General features: G+C 49.0%; 1 protein-coding gene across 1 annotated transcript in view; it reads left to right on the top strand.

Moving 5' to 3' along the window:
* The window catches only part of CACNA2D3 (calcium voltage-gated channel auxiliary subunit alpha2delta 3), a 978,241-nt gene that overhangs the window by 810,827 nt on the left and 142,741 nt on the right, over positions 1-24,673 (top strand). The window contains exon 27 of the mRNA XM_075550920.1: positions 1,391-1,471. Within this exon, the coding sequence (XP_075407035.1) occupies positions 1,391-1,471 (81 nt within the window). The remainder of the gene's footprint in view (positions 1-1,390; positions 1,472-24,673) is intronic.

Here is a 24,673-nt window from a genome sequence, read left to right as displayed (position 1 = left end):
CACACTCTGCTGCTAAATTGTCCACAGAGAGGCAGTGGGCTCTTCTTTGCACTGCTCTCCTAGCAGACATACTTTCCTCCTACCAGGCAGCCTCACGGGCTCCTTCACAACCCTCTCAAGAAAAAGCAAAACTTAGCCCCCCAGAGACCAGAACTGGGCAGCTGATTTCTGTTTTCCTGGTCCCACCACAGTGGCACCATCACGCTCTCCCAGGGCAATGGCAGCTTTTCCCTACAACTGCTCAGGGAGCACAGCCATGGGGGACAAGGACAGGCTCTGAAACTGCCTGGGTGTGCGTGATGGACTCTCATGTCGCATGGCTTTCTCATTATCCCCTGGTTTTCAAAATAAGAATTACACATCGATGTAATATATAAGACACTCTGTAGCTACATTGGCATGGGCAAATAGACATTTCATGATACTTCCAGTCTGATCCCAGAATGAAAGGAAATTCACCTTATTCAGAGTCAAGTTAAGAGTGACATGGCCTATTAGGAGCGATCGTGAGCCCTGCATATTCGGGGAAAATGTTAGGAACCAAGTCAAAGTCATTATGGTGGAAATCGCTCTCATTCTTCCTACCCTGCATTCAAAGCCTCTGTGTGCGACTGAGACTTCGGGCAGGAACAGCCTCGCAATCACATCGGTTGTCGGCATATCTAAAACCTGATCTACTTTCTAGGTGCCTGTTAATTCCATGGGTCTATTCAACCCCCATCTGTGTGGCATCTTTATGCGGCAGCCTGCCCACCTCCCACCCCGCCCCCCATTAGCAATGATTAACCATGAGTGTTTAGAAACTGTGTCCAAGTGTTCCTAGTACATAGGAATTGGAGCCCTCATAAATAGTTGACAATCTCTTAAAACTAATACCCTATTGTTGGGACATGAGTAAGCGCTTGGAGTGAGCATTGCATTCCAACTCTCTCTCTTGTTGAGAATCGTTTTCCTCGGTAATACTGGGCTTCGAATCAGAACTTTGTGAATCAGTAAAATGTTCATCAACAAATCAAAGCTAAAGCTCCCTATTTATAGAGTATTTCTGAAATTTCCCCCTGAAGCCTTCCATAGCTATGTTTATAGCGCCAACACAGACAAGCCACAGACTATCCACAAAATGGGTGCCTCTCTGTTGGTCAATAATTCCAGCATAAGGAAGCTAGGTAGCCCCATGCGTGCGTGGTGGGCAGTTGGCCCGTTGGCACCTCCATCCTGAGGAGACATGCTACATAGCTCTAATGGTTTAAGAGCATTAGCGGTCACCCACAGCCCACGTTACCTGATGCTCTGGGACCCACGCCCAGTACAGTGTGCAGCTCCATTTTTAAAAAAATTTTTTTTTCACAGCTCCATTCTAACGGTGTCCATGGCTTGTTTTTCCTCACAGGAACGGTCAACAGAAGCCATGTGGTGACAGCAAGCACCTCCATCCAACTCCTTGATGAGCGAAAATCCCCAGTGGTGGCAGGTAAAAGATGGGGTTGCGTCAGTTAACATAACGCCAGCCTGAAACCCTCTCGCCTGGCCATCCTGCCTCCTCTGTGCAGCCCAGCATGTTGATTTGGGAGGCCGTTAAAAATGACTGCCCCTCTGCTGAGCGTCACCCCTTCGCAGTAGGCCGCCGACACAGCTGTTTGTGTTTGATCTGGAAGTCGGAATCTTTCCCATGGCTTTTGTTCCCAGGTCCCTGCTAGTAAGCACGGGCAGGGCGTGCAGAGCGTGATGCAAGCAGGTAGCTCACTCATTGAAAGTCCCCACCCCCGCCCCAGGGAGAGGAATTAGAGTTGGATGATGTATCAAAAGGTGCTAGGTTTGGAATCAGGGGAAACAAAACAAAAACACCGCAGAGCATTTTACCATTGGGAGTATTGCATTTTGGGAGCCACCTGTCTCTCCTGGACCTCATCTGCCAGGGCTATCAGTTGATGTTCTCTGGCTGATGGGGCAGGGGAGTGGTGAGGGTGGTGGTTATGGACGGGACTTAGCGTCAAGAGCAAGACATTTCAACAGGCCCTCCCTTGAGGACGGTTGTTGACAGAAACAGGGCCAGAGATCAGGTGTGGCGCAGAGCCACTATTTCGGGTAAGGGTTGGATCTGTTATTTGCCAGGTGGGTAGTGCCCTCTGTCTCCATCCATGAATCTCCGAAGCTGACTCCAGGGCACCTTTACGCTTTCCCACAGCCTTCCTCAATGAGTTGTCCCTCTGATGACTTTGAATGTCAATGTCCATCTTTACATGCTGTTAATATTCATGGAGAGAAATGCAAATAGATTCCGTTGAAATTGTTGTTGGGCTACGAGACACTAGGTTTTGCCTCCCCAACTGTACTTCTGACTTATCCCGTGGGCCTTCATTGTCTGCGCATGGACTGAGACATCTGAATACAGTTGCCCTGGCCATTCCTGTGTGATCACGTTGTGGCAAGGAAGACAATCTTGGGAGTGTGACACAGAGTTCCTCTTGAGCAAGACAGAAATACAAACAACTGATCACGCAGGGATCTGAGGATTCACTGCTGCCAACTAACAGTCTTGTCACTCCATGTGCTCTGTACTTTGAGAATGGAGTGGATAGAATCGGTGAACTCAGTGGGATTTGATTTTGCTTAAGGGAGGTCGGGCTTGCTCTTGGCAGAACCAGCCACCTGGTTATAGAGGTGTCCTGTTTCCTTGGAAGGGGAGTGGGGTTGGTATGCACATCTGAGGTTGAGAACATGGTCTGGCCAGCATAGTCTGTCTTTCTGAATGTTCTTTTAAAAGCTGTACCTGGCTCTCTCACTCAGTCACCTCGAAGGGCGCTCTGGATCCGCAGTCTCAGCTGCGCCACTGCACCCGGCCCACCACCTCTGGGTCAGTTTACAAACGCTGCTCAAATGTTCCAAATGCCTTACATTTCCTAAATGCCGAGAAGGACTCAGCCTGGAGAAGAACATGAATTTCCCAGAGGGCTTGGTGACCCCTTAGTGAGTGACACAGCTGGCCAGAAACCACAGGCCGATCGCGAGACACCATTTGGCCTGTCCCAAGTGGCCGAGAGAGAACACATCCTGTTTATCACCACTGTGTGTGTCACTGGCCCCCGTCTTCTAAAAATCACTACAGCGCAAGAGGAAGGGAGGAAGGCATCTGAGGTGCTTACCAGTTCAGACTGGTGGTCATCCACCTTGGGTTTCCAGTGTGCCTGCTAAGTGCTGCTTGATGCCAGTGGCATCCTGAAGGGACAAGGCTACCTGGCAAGGGTCAGCATGAGTCCAGTTCCCAGCTACACGTGGACTCCGGCTCAAAGTTCTCACATCTCCGCTCCTTCTTTCCAGCCACTGCTGTGGTAGCACAGATTCTCTTATGCTCACTGTCCAAAGTAAGGTCAAAACATCCCTGCTACCCTGGCTGGATTAGTAAGGCCAGCCGTCAGCTCGGCTTGGGCCCTGCACTTCAGATCAGCCAGCTCCCTTCTCTCCCTCTCGCCCCTTGGAGCTAGGTCACCAGTGAGAAGGACTCTGTTTTCATTTTTATGTCCCATGCAGCTGTTCTCTGTCACCAAGTCCTCCACAGCTGGTTCATCCCAAGTGAGGGCTCTGTCCTAAGGACCTTCTACAAAGCCCTCTTCTGAAGTGGCCACTCAAGCTAAGTCTGAAGCCAATTGCCACTGTGGGTTTGTTCATCCTCTGCAAGAGCTCCCACAATTCCTGGAGACTGTTGTTTAAACAAAGCATCCTGCCAATAAGATGATTTTGACTCATATGGATCCTGTAACACAGAGTAGAGCTGCGCCCTGGGGCCTCTGAGGGTGTTAATCTTTATGACAGCAGATAGCCTCATGTATTTCCTGATGAGTGGCTGATGGGTTTGAACCATTGACCTTGGAGCTGGTAGCCCAATGTTTAACCCATCGTTCCACCAGCGCTTCTTTTGATTCTTGCCCATTGATTATATCCGGAAAGAATACAAGCCCAGGAACACATCAGGGAGAGTCCTTGGTATGTGGTTTCCAGGGCCCCAGCGATGGACGAGCCAGCCTCCTCAGTTCATGGACATTCCCACCCCTCCAGAAAGCACCCCTCTAAGGGAGCTGAAGGAGAGGTGCGGGGTCCCATAGACTTTGGAACCTTAGTGCATCATTATGACCCGTCCAGGTAGCAAACTGCACGACATCATCATGGCCGTGTTCCTTTCCTGTGTAGCCTCTACTTACTGTCACATGTCAAGTGTAGCCTGGCTAATTTAGAAAACAGAATCTCCTTGACGTTTGTTATTTGTCAAGTTATTTGTCCCACAGTAGTAGACATGGGCTGAACAGAATTATTCTGGATTAATTTTGACTCTTGCTGTGGGTCCCACTCAGAAGTTCTCCTGGGGTAGTAGGCTACTCACCAGACGGCTAACTGCAAACTCAGTGTTCAAGCTCAGAAGCTGCTCCCGTCTCCATCTGGGAAGATAAGACGTCTCAGAAGCCCCATAAGGTTGCTCTGCGAGTCAGAATCAACTTGAAGGCAGTGCGTTTGGTGTTTGGGTGGGTCCTGCTACACAAGGCAGAGATATAAAGGGGATCATTCTGCCCTAAAAGCAGAGCTCCTCCTGCAGCCCGCCCCCCCCCAACCCCACCCCGAGCTTCGTTGACTCTGACTCAGCTATCCCCATGTGCTTAAGTTTGGTGGTTTCCCCGCACACTAGGTAGATGTTGTTTACCACTCTAAACCCAAAGGGCCATTTTAATTGGGCAAGAAGCCTTGTTTTGGCAGATGAAGATGAACGTGTGAGTAGAATTGTCCCCCACCAACATGTCTCCAGCCGCAAATGGGATGTGGCCAACTGGCAGTAATTTGGGGTTTCAATGAATTCCTTCTGTTAAATCAAAATTTATCTGAAAGAAAAACATAACAGCATTGCAAAATGCCCAGCTTTGCAAATAACTATCAAGGACCTGTTCTCAGGCCTGCTTCCTTCTCGGCCCAGTCTGGAATGCGTGCATTCACTGGCTGCACAGTCTGTTTGGAACAGAAAGGGTGTTTCTGTTTAGTTTTGTTTGTTTTGCTCTATTCCTCTTCTCTCGTTGTTGTTGTTGTTGTTGTTTTCTTCTCTAAACTGAAACACTTAGATACTCATCTGTCAATGACAGCTTTGAAGAAAGGGCAGTCGAACTGGGCAGGATTCCATTAATGCGTCCACCTTGGGGCATAAATAAGCCCATCCATCTTCTTGGCCTATGACATTGCCTGTAGTCCCTCTCCTGAGGAGCCTGCCAACGCTGCAGCTGCCTCTAGTGTGCTGGATTTTCCTAATTGCTTTCTCACTGCGGTGAGGGAAGAAGCAGTGGGGCGTTCTCTTTGGCGGGGTGGCCTACCATGGCTTTCCTGAGCCATGGAGCCTTCCCCACCCAGCCCCTAACCCAGGTTTCTGAAGCGATTGGGAACCAAAAGCGTGGCTCCTAAGATCTGCCTCGGTTTGCTGCTCACTCTTGAACTGGCTGAATGGGTGGTCTTGTGTCCCTGGGTTTTGGGGTCTGGGCTCTCTGAAGTCTGTCTAATGTAGGGATGGCTACTACTTGCCTTGCCTTTCTCTGGGTTTATTTGGGGATAAATAAGCAAACAAAGCAAAATGCATGGTTATAAAAATGTTTAAACATTAGCAATGTCTGGAAAGGCATGTCTGCACTAGAAGAGTGAATTGAAAACCCGAGTGGAAGCTTTTGGGACTCAAGGTCGTTGGTTTGGGCCTCTTTTTTCCCAGTGGAAGGCCAGGCTGCAGGCAGTCCCAGCTTCTAAATCTCTAGTATGTGCTCCCACAGCCATGAGCCAACTCCTGGGCAGACGGGTCTGTTGAAGTGGTGAGGAACATACAGTAGTTCATAATAACATGTTGGTGCTACTTTGGGACATGCATCCAAATAGTATTATAACTGTGTTATTTTATGAAGTATATTGTTGGATATCTAGAAGTGTTTCTTTAATATTTTGCATTGAAATATATCCTATATATTAATACAAACATTTGACTAACTGATATTTTATAGGAACTATATCTAACTATTCTGACTTACCGATGACTAAAAGACAGACTTGGGAAAGGAATTCCTATACATTCTAGGTACAGACATTGCCTGAGAACTTACCGTATATAGTCGAATATAATCCGACCCGAGTATAAGCCGAGGTACCTAATTATTACCTGGGAAACCAGAAAAACTGATTGACTTGAGTATAAGCCTAGGGTGGGAAATGCAGAAGCTATTGGTGAGTTTCAATAATCAAAGCAAATGAAAATAAAATTATTAAAAATTGAGACATCAGTTTGGGGTAATATATTTAAATATTTTTAAAATAAAAAACACAAATAAAAGGACAAGTCATTTAACATTAGTAAACCAGCACAGTAAGTGGAAAATAGGTTCAACAAAAACAATAAGGTATCAACAATGATACCTTAAGAGTACTATTCCCTGAGCTCAATCATCAACCAAGCTAAAATGTAAAGAGTTAAAATCCTTCAAAACTGGCTTCCTTATCATCATCCGTATCCCAATGCAGAGCTTCAGCTGGTGTGAGGTCATCATACTCTGTCCTCGCTGAGATCGCCGTCATCACCATCACTGCTGTCATTTTCATACAAAGCGCAGTCTTCACTGCCATCCATAGCATTACTAATACTGCATTTCTGGAAGGCACATTGCACCATGCCTTCTGGAATGTCTTCCCATGCATCTCGAACCCACTTTGCTATTAACTCTATGTCAGGCTTCATGAGATTTCCTCCTTTTGTTAGTTGGGCTTGACCAGATGACATCCATTCATGCCACTGACCCGTGTATAAGCTGAACCCCAGTTTTTCAGCACATTTTTTTTGTGCTGAAAAAGTCGACTTATACATGAGTATATACGGTAGTTTCTAAATGGAATTGAACTTCTGAGAACCTGCTTTGCCTTTTCTTACTGTGTTAGGCTGGATTGTCTAGAGCCAAGAAATCAGGGGCATCCAAATGTATAGGACAGAGCTTGATATCAAGAGGGCATCCCCAGCCAATCCAACTCGAGTCCGTGGGTCAGATGCCAGCCCATGAGTCCTGCTTTGGACTCCTGTAACTGCAGGCAGATGCACAGAAAGGTGCAGCTGGGCGTAGGAAGACCAGAGAGCAGAGTCCTGGGGATCTGAGTGGATGGAAACCTGGCGGGGTGCCCACAGCTCTTGGGGTCTGGCGGCCCACATGAGGCCACCCCTGGAGACAGGTAGAGTCCCAGCAAGCAGGAAGGGAGGGAGAGAGAGAGAGAGAGAGAGAGAGAGAGAGAGAGAGAGAGAGAGAGAGAGAGAGAGAGAGAGACAGAGAGAGAGAGAGAGAGAGAGAGAATGAGAATTCCCCAGTTTCTTCCTTATAAAAATGCCACACCTTCCAGGGGCTTCAACCTGGCTGTAGGTTGGACTCCACCCCTTCATACATGCAAGCTGACAACTATCTGACTACCACACGTACTTATGGGTGACGGGGGTTCCTTAGAGACCGAGATGGTGGCCTGTTTCCCATTCCCCTCTCAGGGCAGTAAAGGCCTCCAGCGTCAGGTGTTGCTCCCACCGCACTAGGGTGGGATGCTCCCACCGCACTAGGGTGGGATGAACTGGAGAAGAAAAGAAATGCGGGAGGAGGAACTGAGGCAGGTTGGCACGTATGACTCTGGGAGACTTCCTTCCTCCACTAGGCTGTTCTGTTTGACCTCCTCATTCTGCCTCTGACCTCTCCCATGGATGAATATACAATACCAAATCTCCTTTTTTGTTAAGAAGTTCAGAATTCTGAATTCTTGCAATCACAAACATGTAGTTTCTGGACTATTTACATTTGCCCTATAGGACAATGTTAATGCAACCAACTCTCAGAGCCCTAAATCTCTCCTAAAGTTTTCCCATCTCTGTTTCTTAGATACATTAGAAACTGTCCAATTGTCATTATATTCCTATTCCCAATGCCATGTTCAAGGGCAATTCATAGTAGCTATGTAATAAATGTTGGCTGAATCAAGTATTCAGTGAAGATCAGCTTCCATTTTCACTGATGATATATAATCTTACAAACCAGACAACCACAGCACAGCATTTGACTGAAACTCAAGGAGAAGTGCAGAGCAGCTGAAACATTAGTTCACACCCTCATAAGATCATGCAGGACCATCCGAATATTTTAAGGAATAGAAAAAATGAGTGATGTTCTATCCTAATGGCTATCCTATCAGCTGAGGTTTATTTCTGAGGTCTAACCATCTAATATGATGGTTACATAGCTAAGGTGGTCAGCTGGATGGATGGATGGATGGATGGATGGATGGATGGATGGATGGATGGATGGATGGAGGCTGGTCATAGACATGAGTTACATTGGTTCCCTATGGAAACATTTAGTTACTTATTTGTTTAAACAGCTTTATTGGTGAATGAATGACATATTTATAGGAAAATTCTTCTGTTTTAGGGTAAAATAAGTGCTATCTAGTAAATGTGGGGATGCTAATCTCCCAGTGTATTCCTTGGAAAGAATACAGCCAGCGTTAGACCTACTCATTGAGGGGCATTTGGAAGAGAAAGTCACATGGTCTCATTTGCATCATTCTAACAGCATAATGAAAGAGAATGCTTAACGATAGGACTGAAATCCTATTTTAACCATTGTAGTGGAACAGTTGACGTCGTGGGCCATTGTTAGGTGCATGCAGTCTAAGCTGAGTATGTTGTGTACTCATTAGGGACCCTGCACCAGAGTGGGGTGGAGCATGTCGGCAACCTTGCACTTTAACAAACTTCACTTAATGGGGCTTTGTATTTGACGTGTTAGTGGACTTCTGTGTCGGGAATTATGCAGCAAGCGGCCTGCATGAGCCTCCACCTTGTTCACAGCCGGCAAAGGAAGTGCGTATTGGAGAAACAGTAGTTCTCAAATCAGAGTGGTTTTGCATCCTAAGGTACCTTTGTGTTGAACTCGCTAGTGTGAGTCCATCTTACTGAGAATTCACTGACCCCTATCGGCCCTCTGCTTTTTGAAACACGATGGCCTCTTCCAGCCCTTGATCTTTCCTGAAGACATGTCTCAAATGAGTGAGTCAGGGTTTTGCCATCCTTGCTTCTAAGGTGTATTTGTTTGTTCTTCTAAGAAGCCCGTGATATATTAAAAAGAAAGACCCACAGACCCACGATTATCAAGTTGGTGCTGCCGTAAAGGCGAGAGCAGCACTCCCCACGGGGTATCTGTGCTGTCCCTGTCCTGGAAAGCAGCCGCCACCCTCATGCAGAGGAGTCAGTGGATGGAGTCCCTAACGTGGGTCAGCGGCTGAGCATTTGGATACTGCGCCAGCAGGACCCCTGTGATGCATTGACATGATTAAATCTTGGGTAGAACAGACTGCCTTTCATATTAAAATATAATCTGATCAACCTCTGTAATGCAAGAGAATTAGTTTCCATCACACAGTTTAATACAGTGTCATCAAGCTGTCAGCTGAGGCCATGCTAGTGCCCGGTATATCCCAAGCACAGTCATTTCTGGGGTATTAAAACAGAACTAGAGACACAGATGCACACATAGGGAAAGACAGACTGCGGGAGTCAGGTGCATCTACAAGAAGTACTGGCAGCTTCCAGGCTAGGAGCTAAAATAGACAAGGCGAGGCACCCACCTAGAGCCAGGCCCTGGATTCACACTTCTAACCTCGTAGACCATGTGGTTTAACCAATGGGCTAATAACCACCAGATCAGTGCTCTAGGCCCACCCATGGCTTCATGGGGCAAAGGTGAGGCTGGCTACCCTAGTGAAACCCAATGGTGCAGGTCTGCGCTGCCCTATAGCGTGGCTGGGAGGCAGACTCAATCCGCAGTAGTGGGTCAGAAACGGAAAAAGTGCATTGACGTTCTTTATAGACACCCCCCTTATATTTCTGCTGTGGCCCCACTTGGTGTCTCTAATGCCTTTTGAAGCCCCTGGACTGGCCCCAGCGGTCGCCATCAGAGGCTTCCCATTGGTGTGGGAAATACAGACAGAAGCGTAAGAACGAGAATGGAAGGGAAGGAGGGCGGCCTCCTCGTCAGAAGCAGTCAGTGCTCCATGGGAATGAGAGCGGGCCAAGAGGTGAAGTGTGGCCGGCAGTGGCCGAGGGAAGGGGCTCACGCTCACCTTCAGGTGTGTGCGGACATGTGGCTGTGTGGCGGGACAGCAGCTCTGCAAACGGGCAAGTCAGAGGAGGCTGCTCTGCGTGCGGCGTGATTAGATGCAGCCCCCCGCAAAGATCTACCGGAAAGGCACTTGAGGCAGGGGCACGTGACGTCTCCAAATCCATGAAGGAATCTAGAAGAGAGTTTCTGTACATAGCATGTCCATCTTCCTTGGTGAGGAGTTCTTCAACTTTGAGGTGTTTCCCTTGGATCCCAGGACCAAGGTGGGCGACAAACCAAAGCTCAGTGTGTGCAGCTCAAGACTCGCTCCACCGGAGGCAGACGGAGGCCGGCCTCCCTAAGGAGCATGGCCTCAGGACGTGGGTATCAGCTCTCTTTCCAACATGAATCAGGCCCCACGGGGCAATGTTGGCATTTCATTGTTCTGGGTATCCATCTGAAGGAAAGCAAACCCCCAAGACGGTGGGTAGATGGGCCCAGGTGGGGGCGGGGGGACAGCGGAGGTGCCAAACCCAAGGGGAGGCTTGGCTCGGTCAGGCTTGCTGAAGAAGGGGCGCAGCGCCTGGGCTAAAAGAGGTAATGCCTCTTAACATGACGACCAGCTTTCTGGAAATGGCCTTGTGCGGCCATTATGAAGCACCCTCTCAGACACGGGACATGGAGCAGAATCTGCCCATCAGAATCAGCCCCTTAGTGGACAGCTGCTCTGCATGCCACAGGAGCCAGTGACAAGGACATGCTGGGGAGGACCGCTCCAGGAGTAAAAATAGCCTGGAATTCCGAGAAACTGGATCTTCCCTGCCATCTCTCCAGCACGCTCGCTCCTCCCCCTCGTGGACGCCATCAAAGGCCCTACACCGCTCCGTCATGACAACAGAACTGGGGGAGATGGGGCCTAACACCCATCCTTCATGTTCTGAGGGGTAAGCGAAGCCACCCATGTGGAGCTCTTGGTGGGCTTTGGACATTGAAATAAATCAGGACTCCTGTACTTAGGGAAAGAATGGTCCTGGGTGTGCCTTTGGGCTCCTGCACTCAGTTTGTCCATTCACATCCGCCAGCTGCTCTGGGGAAAGAGGAGGCTCTTTGCCCCTGTCAGATCTGCTGCCAGAAATCCAGAGGCAGCGACCGCTTGGCTCTGTCCAGGAGGGCTGCGAGGAGGGCCAGTGCCCACCCCCTGGACTTCGGCATCTACGTCGCTGGGGTGAAGGGGCTTTCTGGTCAGGCTGGAGTTTGGCAGCCTGGCTTTTAAAGAAATTTGCTTCATCACCGTGGAGCAAAGAACACACTAGCAGTTTCCCCCATGCCCAGGTCCAGTCTGGCTCCTGGGACCCACCCTTTCTGATCCCGCTTGAGAGAAGGCAGTGAGTCTTTGTGTATGTCAAGTCCTCAGTCGGTGTGCCTGGTGTAGCACCCAGTACTCATCAGAGTTACGCTATTGTTGCGCTGGTCAGCACTGTTGACTAGTCCCGTGTTGCACCCACCATCCTGCACCAGCCAGAAATGGTCTTCCTGGTGCTGTGGATGCCCTCTGCATGGTCGTCAGCGACCCCATGGCAGTGGGTGAGGATGAGCGTCTCGGATGACTGAACTGGTCGTCTGTAGCGCTGAGACTGTCGACTCAGATTTTGTACCCACTTTGAAGCTGTGTTAGTTGGTTTGTTTTATGGTTGAGCTGTGAGAGTTCTTTATATACCCATATATTCTGGATATTAGTGCCTTGTCTTTTATTTACCCACTGCTTTTGTAAATAAAGTGCTTTGACATGCCGCCATAAGCATGGGTCTACGTAATATCTTTGGATGTGATTGTGCTAAAACGATAGAGAATGCAGAGATGAAAATATGTACAACCTGGCCCTTTAGGGAAGAAGTTTATAAGCATCCCTTCAAATAACATGTGTCACATCATCTATGAGAAAGAAAATCATCCGTTGGGTTACTCACCCTTCCATCATGTCCTTAAAGGAATGAAGTGGGTCTTTAATCCAGGGTTGCTTAAGTGGATGGTGAAGAGGGCGCTCACTGTCCTTCAGTGGTGTGTCATGCTTTTGTGTATGTGGTCATGCAGGAATCCCAGTCCAAGCTCGTTAGCTTTGTAAAAATACATGTTCTTGCTCTCAGTCAAGACAGCGATTGCATGATCCTCGCTCTGGTTTATCAACCTCTGCACAGTGCAGTCAGCCTCATGCTTGGTAGAGCCTTGGAAACGCCCTCACATGCTCTGGTAGCAAAGAGCTTATGGGATCGCTGGCTTCCCCCTCCATGGCTCATGAGAGATTTCAGGACTCTGTTCGCTGCCTTTATCCAGGCAAATCTCCTGGTGACCTTGTGGCCATTGGATCTCAGTTATACGATGCAGGCTATGTGAATTCAGCGACCACAGAGGAAAATGGACCCAATGTGAATGTCCCTCACCAGCACGAGAGGGACCGACATGAGCAGTCACCACCAGAGCATCTCTGCCTCAACGGACGTCCTTGTTCGTGGAGAATGCTGAGCCTGCCTGCAGCTGGACAGGGCAGCGATGGCCAACTGACTCCCGAAGTCGACCCTGGTTCTGTTCTGAGGTCGAAGGCTTGCAGGAGGTGAGGGTCAGTGACTGAATGGCATTCCCACTTGAAGGCCAAGTTATACCTGCCCCTGCTTAGACGTTAGGGAGATGATGGTCTTTAACAGTCAGACGTCATTTAATCATGAAAGTGGAGTGCTTACGAGTGCCGTCAAGTCACCTTGGCCCCCGGCACCCACCGCAGCGGAACCAAGCCTGTTGCCCAGCCGGCACCTGCCATTGCCACCAAGGTCGGTGTCCCCGCCCGGCATGCTCTCCCTCCAGACTCCCGTAGCAGATTCCGCTGGGCCCATCAGGCTGTGGTTGGCTCCTTTGAGGAAGCAGCTCATGAGGCCATTCATTCTGGTCCAGCGCTTCTCTGGTACAGTTCCTCGTGGGGTGGGGACCCCCAATCATACCATTATTTTTGTGCTGCTTCATCACTGTCATTTTGCTACTGCTATGAATCAATCGCGCGACCCCCAGGTTGAGAAGCGCTGTTCCAGTCCCTCTTGATCGGAAGGCTGCCCTGAAACCTGTTCACCACAGATCACTGGAATGGTGATTGAAAAAAGAGCGGCATCGCTTCCAGCCGCGTAGCCACACACAGGTCGCCACAGGATGCCGCACCCACAGGTCCTTCTAGAAACAGAGCACGACTTTGTTATGCTTTATCTCACTGACTTGTTCCCGCCAGCTTCTGGGTCTCGGCTGACATAACGAGGTCTTTAGGCCAAAATTGGTTCTACTATTAAACTATTCATTTACGGATAGATTCTTCATCCTTTTCGTGCTGTGCACGCTGCCCCCCGCCACCCCCCAGAACGCATCCCCGTCAGGTTCAACCACAATGAAACATTCCTGCCCGAGGCCACCAAAGTTTCCACATTTGCCAAATCCAAAATCAAATTGCTGATGTTTATTTTCCTTGGTCTGTCACCACATTTAACCAGGTAGCTCATTTTCTCATCCAAATATCTCTTTACTTCCCTGACTTGCTGCCCACACCGCCTAAGTGCTCCTGGCTGATTGTTCTCCATTCTCCGACCAGTCATGGCCGAGAGCCAGCCCCACGGGTCTCTGTGTGCGCCTGTTCTACCCATGCTCTCGGCTCAGAGCACCATGCGTCTGTCTGCCAGACCTCCTCCTGGACACGGTCTCGACTGTGCGCTGCTGTCTCCCTTTCCAATGTTGTCGTTTGTTCGGGGCGTGGAGCTGGTCTGACTCGCCGCTGTCTTCTGAGCAGGAGCACCACACTGCTGGCCCTGCCCTGTCCTCACATCGCTGCATCCACTGCGCTATCACGTCTCCTAAGGGTTCTCCGCCTCCGCGCTGCCCTCTGCTTACCATAGGGTGCCGCTTCGAGAACAGATCCCAAATGTCAGTTTGTCATACCTGGTCGCTTGTCTGGTGCCACGATGCTGGAAGTTACATCACCAGGATTTAAAAGGAAAGCCGGGTCACCCAATGTGAACAAGTTTCAGCAGAACTTCTAGACCAAGACTACAGAGAAGGAAGGGAGAAGGAAGAGGGCGTCCACGTCTAAAGAATTAGCCACTGAAAACCTTCTGGACAAAATGGAAATATTGTCAGAGACTCAAAGTCTCATGCAAAGAAGGAGAACACTGCCCCGGACAGTGCCAGGGGAGCCTCTGTGGTCAGCAGGCACTCAACATGTGGCTGCGGAAGAGCTGCCTTCTGTGCACACTTGACCGTGGAGACGTGAACGGAGTCAGGCCCATGGGAGGAAAACCTCCCGAGACTTCATTAGCTGATGGGCACAACTTAAGATGAGAAGAAACAGCAGCACACATCACTTAGTATTCTGAACTTGGAATGTACCTCAGAACGGACAAGTATGAATCTAGGAAAGCTGACAGTTGTGAAAAACTGAAATTGAACACATAAAAATTGATGTTCTAGGCATGAGTGAACGGAAATGGACTAGTGGCCATTTGGCATCAGAAAAGCATGTGATCTCCTGCTTGGGTGACAGAGCTGGCATCCGTCATCACAAAGGCATGTCAGGGTTGCTCTTGACATCCAAAGCCCGCGAGTGAGAAAACCTAAGAGGAAGAGCAACGGAAAGGTCACAAGAAAACACACAAACCTCGAGTTGCCACAGTGAGGCTGTCTATAGACAAAAAATCGAATGCTGCAGGTCCATCACAAGAAGATGGAAAAACATACAGAGAAACTGTACCAAAAAGAACGATGCAAAATGCCATCATTTCAAGAGGCTAAATATGAACAAGCATTCATGGCACCGAAGGAAGATGTTCAAGCTACACTGAAAGCATGGACCGAAAACAAGGCTCCCGGGATGGATGGAACACCCATGGAAAAGTTTCAACAAGCTGATGAAGCATCGGAAGCACTTGCTTGTCTACGCCAGGACCTTTGGAAGATAGGTACTTGTCCACCTGATAGGAAGAGGTCTGTATTTGAGCCTGTGCCCAAGAAAGGTGGCCCAACAGCATGTGTGCATTATAGAACAATATCATTGATATCACATGCAAGTAAAACTGTGCTGAAGGCCCTTCCCTTATCGTTTTAGCAGTAAATTAATGGAGAGCTGCCAGAGTACAGGCCAGATTCAGAAGCGGACATGGAATGAGGAGTATCATGGCTGACATCAGATGGGTCTTGGCTGAAAGCAGAGGATGTCTGAAAGATGCTACGCTAAGGTATTGACTGTGCGGGCCATAGCAAACGTGAGGAGAACGGGGATCCCAGACCCCTTCATTGTGCTCATGCAGAACCTGGACATGGAGCAAGAGGCTGTTGTGTGAACAGAAGAAGGGCATATAGTGCATGCTTTAAAACCAGGAAACGTGTGTGCCAGGGTTGTAGCGTCTTGCCGCACTTGTTCTATCTGCATTGAGCAAATAACGAAAGAAGCTGGAGTATATGAAGAAGAATCCAGCGCGAGGAGTAAAGGAAGGCGTACTAACCCCTGCGGTGTGCAGAGCACACGGCCTTGCTGGCGGGTGAGCTCGTGTTCTGTTGGACATCGTGTTGCGCAGGGTGAGGACTGAGTTGAGAGCACTTACCAACAACTAGCAGGATGAATTCCTGACTCGATCGACTCCCTCCCCTCCACCTCCCCACTGGAGACCCACATGCATCTAACTGTAGAAAGCTGAATTAAACTGCAATATCAACGTGTGGGGCTGTTGTTCTTGGACAAATCTCCCTCCACGTTCTCTGCCCTCCCAAAGACAGTGTTTCCTTGTCTCTCCCATCTTTCCGTGAAGAAGGCTTTACTCTGATTCACACTGCTTCAAAGTGGCAGTTTGGGCATCTTCGAGAGACTCGATTCCTGTTCCCTTTAAATATTCTTTGAGTTTAGGAAACGAGTCTGAGGGGCCAGGGCAGGACTGAGGGTGGATGGAGTAAGGGTTCCCTGTGAAATCGCCGGAGGACAGCCCTTGTTGCCCTCACAGATGAGCAGGGACACTGTCACAGTGGGACAGACTCCCCAGGGAAACTTTCCTGGTTCTTTCCTCACCAACGCGATTTTTAATTTTCTTGACTCTTCTTTGTGGTAAGTCCCTATGACGGTCCTGTGTCCTTTGAGAAATATATCAAGATTACTCCTTAGCAGCCAGAAAACAAACCATCCACCAAGCCGACCTTTCGTCTTGCATCTAACTGCCCAGCAGATTCCCTTGGAAAACCCCCACTTTGACTGGACTCTGCTCTCTAGGTTGGCCCGGGTAGTACAGACGACTCCTCCTGGGTTACCATTTGTTTCCTAACATCATCGTCATGAGCTTTGATCATAATTTTACAAGCAAGAGAAAGATCAGCTCTTCAAGCTGCCTGGTCCCGGTAGCATGCTGCTGGCTCCCGTCAAGCTAACGCTTGCAGAGCCAAGACATTCTCTAAAATTGGAAAAGGTCAAACCATGTGAAATTCCCACCTGCGATAGCTATTGCCTCTGTGATCATTCTATGCCAGTGACCCTTTCATACAGTGCCCCATGCTGTGCTGACCCCTAACCTTAAAATTATTTTCGTTGCTACTTCATAACTGAAAGTTTGCTACTGTGATGAATCATCACATAAATATCTGATATGCAGGATGTATTTTCATTGTTACAAGTTGAACATACTGACAGCATAGCAATTAATCACAAAAACAGTATGTAATTCTATATTGTGAAATATTTATTTCTAATGATGAATAAATGAAATTTTGTCATGAAGCATGGTATAGCATGGGTAACAATCTTTACGCCGGATACTTGTATGTGGGCGTATCTGCATGTGGGCGGACCCGCCTGGAGATGGATAAAGGAGCAGTGTCTCAGGTGCTAAGACCATTGAAAATATGAGTGTTCTGATGGTCTTAGGCGACGCCTGTGAAAGGGTCCCTGGACGCCCAAGGGGGTCATGACCCACAGGTTGAGAACCGCTGTTCTATACGGTTCTTCCCCTGGTTTCTGGGCTCCGGCCACAGTTTCTTTGCTCTTCGAAGTGGATGCTCTTACCCCCCTCAGCTCATCTCTGAGGACGCCTCTACCTTCCACAATATACTCGTTCCATCTGAAAACTGCATTCCCACAAATTTACCGCAAAACTTAAATTTTGGGAAGTTGTTCACTTGAATTCTGTTAAAATTTGGTGTTAGTTGTAACGTCAAATTCCTTTATTTTCCATGACGAAACAATAATCATGTTTTTAATGAGAGGAATCCTTACAAGGCTCAGACAGGGTATTGCATGAGGGAATGTCTTGAGCAGCTGTCACCCAGTGCCTGCCGAGACACACTCAACACGGGGTCAATCTGTGTGCTTGCACTGGGTCCCTGCTGGTCAATGTTTTTACGTGACGTGTGTAGTTTCACTTCAGTTTCATATGTTTAATCTGATTATAAAAAAAATCAATGTCCCGTGTGTTGGTTTTTTATTTTTCTGTAATCATTCCTCCTTTTTTTTTTTGTCATATTCTGTTGTGTTCACCTCTGTCTCTTTCTTCTCTTTTCTTCTTCTTCTCCTATGCTCTGGGATCAAATCTTTGCTAGTATATAGTCAGTATCATTGATGTGCTGGGCTGTGTACCTTTGATGACAATGGGGAGGAGTTTTGTTCACTAGTCATCATTTACTTACATGAGAGGCATCAGAGTCCATGAGGAAGCAAATGAATAGATCATGGAATTTCTCCAGGAAGTCTTTGGAGCCCTTTGCATGTCTTTTTTAAGTTTTATTGCTATATAATTCACTTATCATACAGGTAATTTTAAGAAGGTTGTGCAGTCATCACCATAATCAATTTGGGAACATTTTATTTTTTCTTGTATTCATGGGTGTGTGCTCTCCATTTTCCCCAACATCCCCCACCATGCCCCTGGGCGACTATTAATCCCCTTGCCGTGTCTCTAAGTTTACCTATCCTGGATTTCACATACAGGGGAATCTACAAAACCCAAAACAAAGACAATGTACCTATTATTAATTTTTCCATTATTTATTGTTGCTTGACATGATCTACTTCTTCCATACCCATTCCATTTGCCCACTCCTTGCTCTATGACCTGCCATGCCTTCCAGAGTGGTTTGAGGAAGTGTAATGTATGATGTCGAACAAGAAACTTTAAGCATCATATTAGGTTATGATCTCAAGAGCCCACCTGGGGTGCTTCTTTTGCACTGTGATGGCAGCGTTGCCTTTCTCGCTTTTGAGGGGGTGGAATCTTTTAGAGGGCTTGACATCAGGGTTCTTTGTGAAGTCTTCATCTGGAAGTGTGTTAGTCTGGGTACTTTAGAGAAACAAATCCACAGAAACTCATGTACAAGCGAGAGCTTTATACATAAAGGCTAAGTGCGCATCAAGAAAACATCCCAACCCAGTGCTGCCCAAGCCCGCAAGTCCAACATTATTAACCCATTATGTCTGACCCCAATCCACAAAGTCCTCCTCCATCTCACAAAACACACACAATGATGCCAGCTGCAGGAGGAAAGTTGAGTCAGTGAAAGTGTAAGCATCTCAGCGCTGGCAGGGGTCTCAACACGGTTTCTCCAGCACCCAGGGCTGCATCGGGGTAGGTCCATGTGGCCTCTCCTCAGGGATGTCTTGCAGGAGGTGAGCCTTGCCAGCTAAACAGGGAACTGGGTAAGGCAGCTGCACCCTGGTCCAACCATCAGAAAGCAAGAGACCGGAGAACTAGAAAGGTGAGGCTTTTTGAGCCATTTATCCCTCTGCCCTTCAATTAACCCCAGGCCAGGTTGGTACAGTAAACGAACTACCTCAGGAAGCAATGCAAATGTCCCCCAGGCTTGATGGTTGCAAGTGAGCATCATGGAAGGGTGCCGCTTGAGTGTCTTCTGTGGAGGATTTGAGAGGACTCCTTGAGGAGCCAAAGATGGCTGCTATCCAGAGACCTAGACCACTACAGAGGGGCTGCCTGTCCGCCTCGTAGTGTGGGATTGGATGAGGGTTCTCTTATGCTGACGGTATGATACTTGGAGTCTTGGAAGTAGCATATCATTTTCTCCCTCGTAAGAAACAGTATATGAACACAACAACACACACACAGAGAGATTGTGCTTATTGTGTCCCCTCCCCTTTTCCGCCCTTACATGTTGCGAGTTGAAGCGGAGCCTCTCAGAAGGGCCAGTGCTGCAGTGTCAGTGGAGACATTGTCTGCAGGACTCTGGGGAGGGAGGTGGCTCTTTACCTTTGCTTCTGGGAACCAGTCTCTCAGAGGAAGGAATAGCCGAGGAAGGATCGGCTTTTCAAACAGACAGAAACGTTGTTGGGCCAGCTCTGCCTCTTGGTGTCATCTTGTGTTACAGAACTGAGCTCTGTCAGGTTTGGGCTGCAATTATAGGAAATCAGATAGCCAGTTTTTTGGGTCAATTCGAACTGCTAACCTTTTGTTTAGAAGCCGTCCATAAACCGTGCCACCTAGGGACATAGAGACTTTATACCTTGCCTCCCTTGCCCCTCATTAATGTGCCGCAAGGCTGCATCTCTCTCTTTGCTAGTGGACGTTCCTCTTGGAGCACTGTATATCATTGACCAGGACTCCTGACTGCTAGATCCTTGTTCGTTTTCCTCTTTCTGTGGATTCATAGGTCTTTCAATGCGCAATACAACATAATAGCCCAAAGGCACATCTAGTGCATAATCTTAACATCTTCTCAAACACCTAGAAAGGAGTGAAGCTGAGTTCCCCTCTCCCGGTATGAAGCGATCTTTTTCAGCCTGGTAAAGTCCTAAGTGATGAAGGGGTCCTTTGTCCCCACTTTGCCTCGGGTCCTTCAGCTGGCCTGCTGAGTGTTTGGGGGCCAGTATGCTGGTAATGACCTGCTGGTTTGTGACTTGTGTTCACGCTTCAAAGTGAGTGCTGGCAGTGCCAGGCAGGACCCCAGTGCTGACACTCTGAGCCTTTCATGTCCCTGCAGAGAACTAGGTTTGGGCCTTGGAAGAGTGGGATCCAGCTTCCTGCTCCTCCGTCAGTATTGTAACCACGAGCCCTCCTCTGACGGTGTCTTTGCCTCGGAGGTAAGGCAGCTCCATCCCCAGGATGAGCCTGAGAGAGAATGTGTCCCTGCGGGAAATCCGTGGCACGAGGCGGCTGGTGGATAAACGTTGATGCCCCAGCGTTCACCGTCATTGCCCAAGAAATTCCTCTGATCCTCATCTTGTGAGTGCCGTTCACACAGAACGACAGTCAGGGTCGCATCGCCTATGCCCCTGCAGCCGCACTTACTGGGCCCGCAGTGAATTATGGGTGTACTCGCTGGCAAGTTCTTTCCTCTTCCTGGCTCCCCTCTTCCATCTGCACCCTAAGGAGACTAAACAAGATCAAGGGAGCAGATAGGTTTAGTCTCATGTGTCAACGCCAGCCGATCCGCAGTGTGTACCTGGAAAACAGATTGAAAAGGAATTCCGAGGTCATGTCTGGACTTAGCAGATAAGCTTGCCACGATCTGTTAGCAACGTCTGCTGTGGGCTGGGAGGCAAGTGGTCGCTTCTCCAGCACTTGCCAGCCCGACTACATGTTCGCTAAGGCCCCTCCCAGTTCCCAGGCCTCTGACTCTCGTTCTGAGTCGTCTTGTTAAAAGTTGGTAGCTGGTAGGTTCCGCGGGGTTCTCTAGAGACGCAAAACCAGTGATGCTTGTCTGAGGGTAGACGTAGAGAGAGATGGATATCAAGAAATGGCTCAGACAGTTGTTGATGGTGCTAAGTCCAGCCCGGCTCAAGTTCATGGGTCAGATGTAAAGTGGAGGTTTCTCCTGACTCCAGCAGCTGCAGGGGCTGATGAACAGGAAGCAGGAAGGCCACCGGCTGGTGGATGCTGAAACCAAATGATGACCAAATGTCATCAGCCTGCTGATGGTTCCTGGGATTGGCAGGCGATGGATAGGAGGCCAATGAACTAGACGCAGGATCCAGACAGATCCAACTAGATCTGGATCCAGCGTCAACACAGTGTGAGGCTATAGCAAGAGCAGGCCATACCTTGAATGCAGCCTCGCACAGTTGGTGCCAGGCTGTGGCCGGGAGGGTGCTGTTCTACTCCGTTCTCCCCACAAGGGCTTGGCTACTTGATGCAGATCCCACCCTGGAGTGACCTCACTGCTCGATTCCCTCACAGGAGCATCCTGGCCCAGTCAAGGAGACATGCAACTTAACTTTTACACTGGGTGACATCCTTTCCATCCAAATGGATATTCAGTGTCATTGAATTGAAAAGCAGGAATAGACCACCCCATCAGGAATCTGCACCTGGAGGGATGGGTTTTGAAACGGCACTTGTGAATGGGGCAGACATTTCTTGGAAACCTAGCTGATACTTTGATATCAAAAAATATATTTTCATGAGAATGTCAGAAAGGATGGCTCCCTGAAGCTGTAGGTATGAGCCACAGCACAGTGATGTCACGTGGAGTTGCAATGTTTTTGTGGAGTGGTAAGGGGAGGGAGGGAAGGCTTCTTTGTAGCAGCATTTCCTAATGGATATACTGGAGGATTTGTCTAAACCAGATCAGTTTCTAGCAGCTGTTGCATAATCCGGTTAGTGTGTGCTACAGACAGGTTATTGGAGAACCTGATTCAGCCCCTTCCTTCTATACTTAGGGTCTGACCAGGGTGTCTTGTTTCTGAGATCAAGCGGTTAACGCAAAGTGATGAGGTTTGGGGCTTCCTTGAGCCTTCTAGAGGAAATTGGTGAGCTACTTTTCAGACTTTGATATTCACAAGGGGAACTGAAATGGCCGATGGTCCGCTGGCCTTTAGAATTGTAGCCATGGAAGTTCAGGGTCTACCAGAGGCATCACGACAGACAGACAGACCTAGGAATCTCCTCCAGGAAACACCAGCCATTGAAAACCTGATGGTGGTGTGTCCTGAGCCTGTGACGCCCGGTGTGACTTTGAGTCAAGGTGACTCTGTGACGGTTGGACTGTGCCTTCATGATCTCTGGCAGGCACGGCCCCCTGTGCTCGGTCATGGAGTGAGATGATGGCTCCTCAGACACAGCCCCAGACCCAGTTCTGGCCCTGGCCCCGGCGAGCCGATGCAAGGGCATGTTTCTAGGGTCTTCTCCAAATAGGGCAGCAGCAATAAACAGCTGAAAACCATCAGTGGGCCGTTTGCAAACTATCCCTCGTGAACTGTCGTGGTTGTGGAAGATAATTTGTGGTTCTCACAGGGTACTCTGCGAAGTGGGTCTTTCATCTGCTGCATTCCCTGCAGTGCAAACATTTCATTGCTCATATTAACAAATGATAACTCTGCATTGGTTAATCTAAACAATTTGATTGATACATTTCTTTCTGTGCTGAGCGGCTGTTGACATGTCAGGGTGAGTAATTATTTTCATCACCGACTGCTGTTTGTGGTGACTGTTGGCAAGAGAGAGAAATGTGCATAAATGAGCTCAGCATTTTAACCACTGCCCTTATAGACTGTCTATTCGGACAGGGGACCTGCTTGCCTGAGTCAGCCTCCATGCGTAGCTGCCTGATAGGACAGGGGTGCTGAGGAGACAGGCTTCAGGGGGCCTCTGTGAGCCTGCCGCCGCATGTCAGATGTTCTCCTAGGTCCTCACTGTGAGCAGGTGGCAGGGTTGACCGGCAACGTCTCTGAGCCTTTGGTAGGATACAGAGCCCCTGCACTCTTGCCTCACAGCCGGGAGAGGAAGCACATGGTCTCCTTAGTAGTCGAAGCTTAACAAGTACCTGCTCCGGCCCTCCTTCGGGGAGTGGTGGTTAGGGTCACCTGGACCAGTGCTTCCCAGATCACCTCATAGGATGCCTGGTGCACAGCAGGAGCTCTGGAAACATTCCATGGAATTGTGAGGAAGACAGTCAAAGGGTTTTCTCACTGTCTCTCCTAATACTGTGTTCTTGGCAAGGGATTCCCAATCATGGGGATGAGGAAAGAGGGCTCTTCACCTGGCAGACAGACACTGTGGCTGTACCCTGAGAGCAGTCCCGGCGCCTGGCAAAACAGGGCCTCTTTTGTAAACCTTTTCTCAGTCTACTTCACCATGCGTCCAGCTTTATTTTAACATCGAGGAAGAAACCTTACATGTCAATTGAAGCATGGCGCACGATGGCCTGACTTTGGCCGGTGGGTCTGTGGGCTCCACACTAGTGACAGGCCCCAATGGACGCATGTGTGAGCCCTGCCGGGTGGGCTGCAACACTGTCACCTGACCATATCCTGCTGGCCGCCTTTCACTGTCTGTCGGCCGGCTGTGTCTCTGGTTGCCCTGGACTGGTGGAAAACTCTCCCACAACACTGAGCTTCTTTTCACCCTCCAGGTCAGGCGATGGACAACTCTAACTCATTCAGTATCCAAACCAGTTTACATGGCCCGCAGGGGTAAATGTAGAGTCGGTATTCTGCATGGCAAATGTGTTTTATCCTTCGAACCAACTCCAATTGATTAGTTCTGGTTGCCTACAGTGCTGTCTTAAGGCATCTGTGGAGCATTGGGGCTTAGCCGGGAAGAGTGCTGTGATTGATTAGAGATGACTGTCCTGGCCTCTGAGGAGACCATGTACCCTCTGTCTGCTTTGGGTCTGACCTGAGGGCCTCTGTGCTAGAGCCTTCCCTGAAAAACGTATGTTACTATCAACAGGTGACTTCAGTAGGACGCACAGTATCATGAGAGACAGCAGGTAGGTTTCACTTTAAGAAAACACAGCATGAGAAAAATGCAAATTGACAAAATGCAAAAATCTGGAGCCAATTATTTCCATTACAGAAAGATTCCAAGAAAGGCTCGACACAGCGAGCTCCCCGCTACATCACAGTGGTGATCCGCGTACAAACACCCCCGTGGCACGCAGTTCTTCCGCACCATGTCGGTGGAGGCTAAGGCAGCCACACCTGATTCTTTGTTAACCACGGCCGAAATAATGTTCAGGATGGTGGCCCCAGCGCACCTCAGGTGTCTGGCAGTTCCCGGCTTCTTCAGGCTGACTTCCTGCCCCAGAGTGTTGGGTAGAGAATCTGGGTGGTGGTCCACAGCAGCTGGCTCCCACCCTCATTGGGCTGTGTTTCATTAGTGGATAAACTGATTACTCCTTGTTTGCGTGGGTGTGGTTGAGCAGGCCCCTGCTCTGTGCACGGCGTGTGTCCAGGCAGCTACATCAGGGCCATTACCCCGCTCTCAGCCCACCCCACACCCATTCCTTCTGTACGAGCTATAAATGGAAGGTCTGATCGCTCAGTAGATACGGCCTTTTGGTAATATTTGCCTTGAATTCCGGCACCCCTCTTCTCATGGTGTTTGTTTACATATTATTTACTCTTTGCATCAGAAAACGTCCCCAAACTCTGGGCCCCAGTCCCGTTGTTATCCAAACATGGACCCTCCTCTTCCTCTGCGGCCTGGAAAGCCCCAAACGGATTTCTGATCTAGAAAATTAAATATAGTCTGACTCTTGTGGCAAGCTCCAAGAATTCCTAACCCTCAGACACTCCCATTAGCGACATCACACACACA

Source organism: Tenrec ecaudatus, chromosome 5 (genome assembly GCF_050624435.1).
Source record: "Tenrec ecaudatus isolate mTenEca1 chromosome 5, mTenEca1.hap1, whole genome shotgun sequence".
NCBI classification, from domain to species: domain Eukaryota; kingdom Metazoa; phylum Chordata; class Mammalia; order Afrosoricida; family Tenrecidae; genus Tenrec; species Tenrec ecaudatus.
This window is presented reverse-complemented; position numbering and strand designations above follow the sequence as displayed.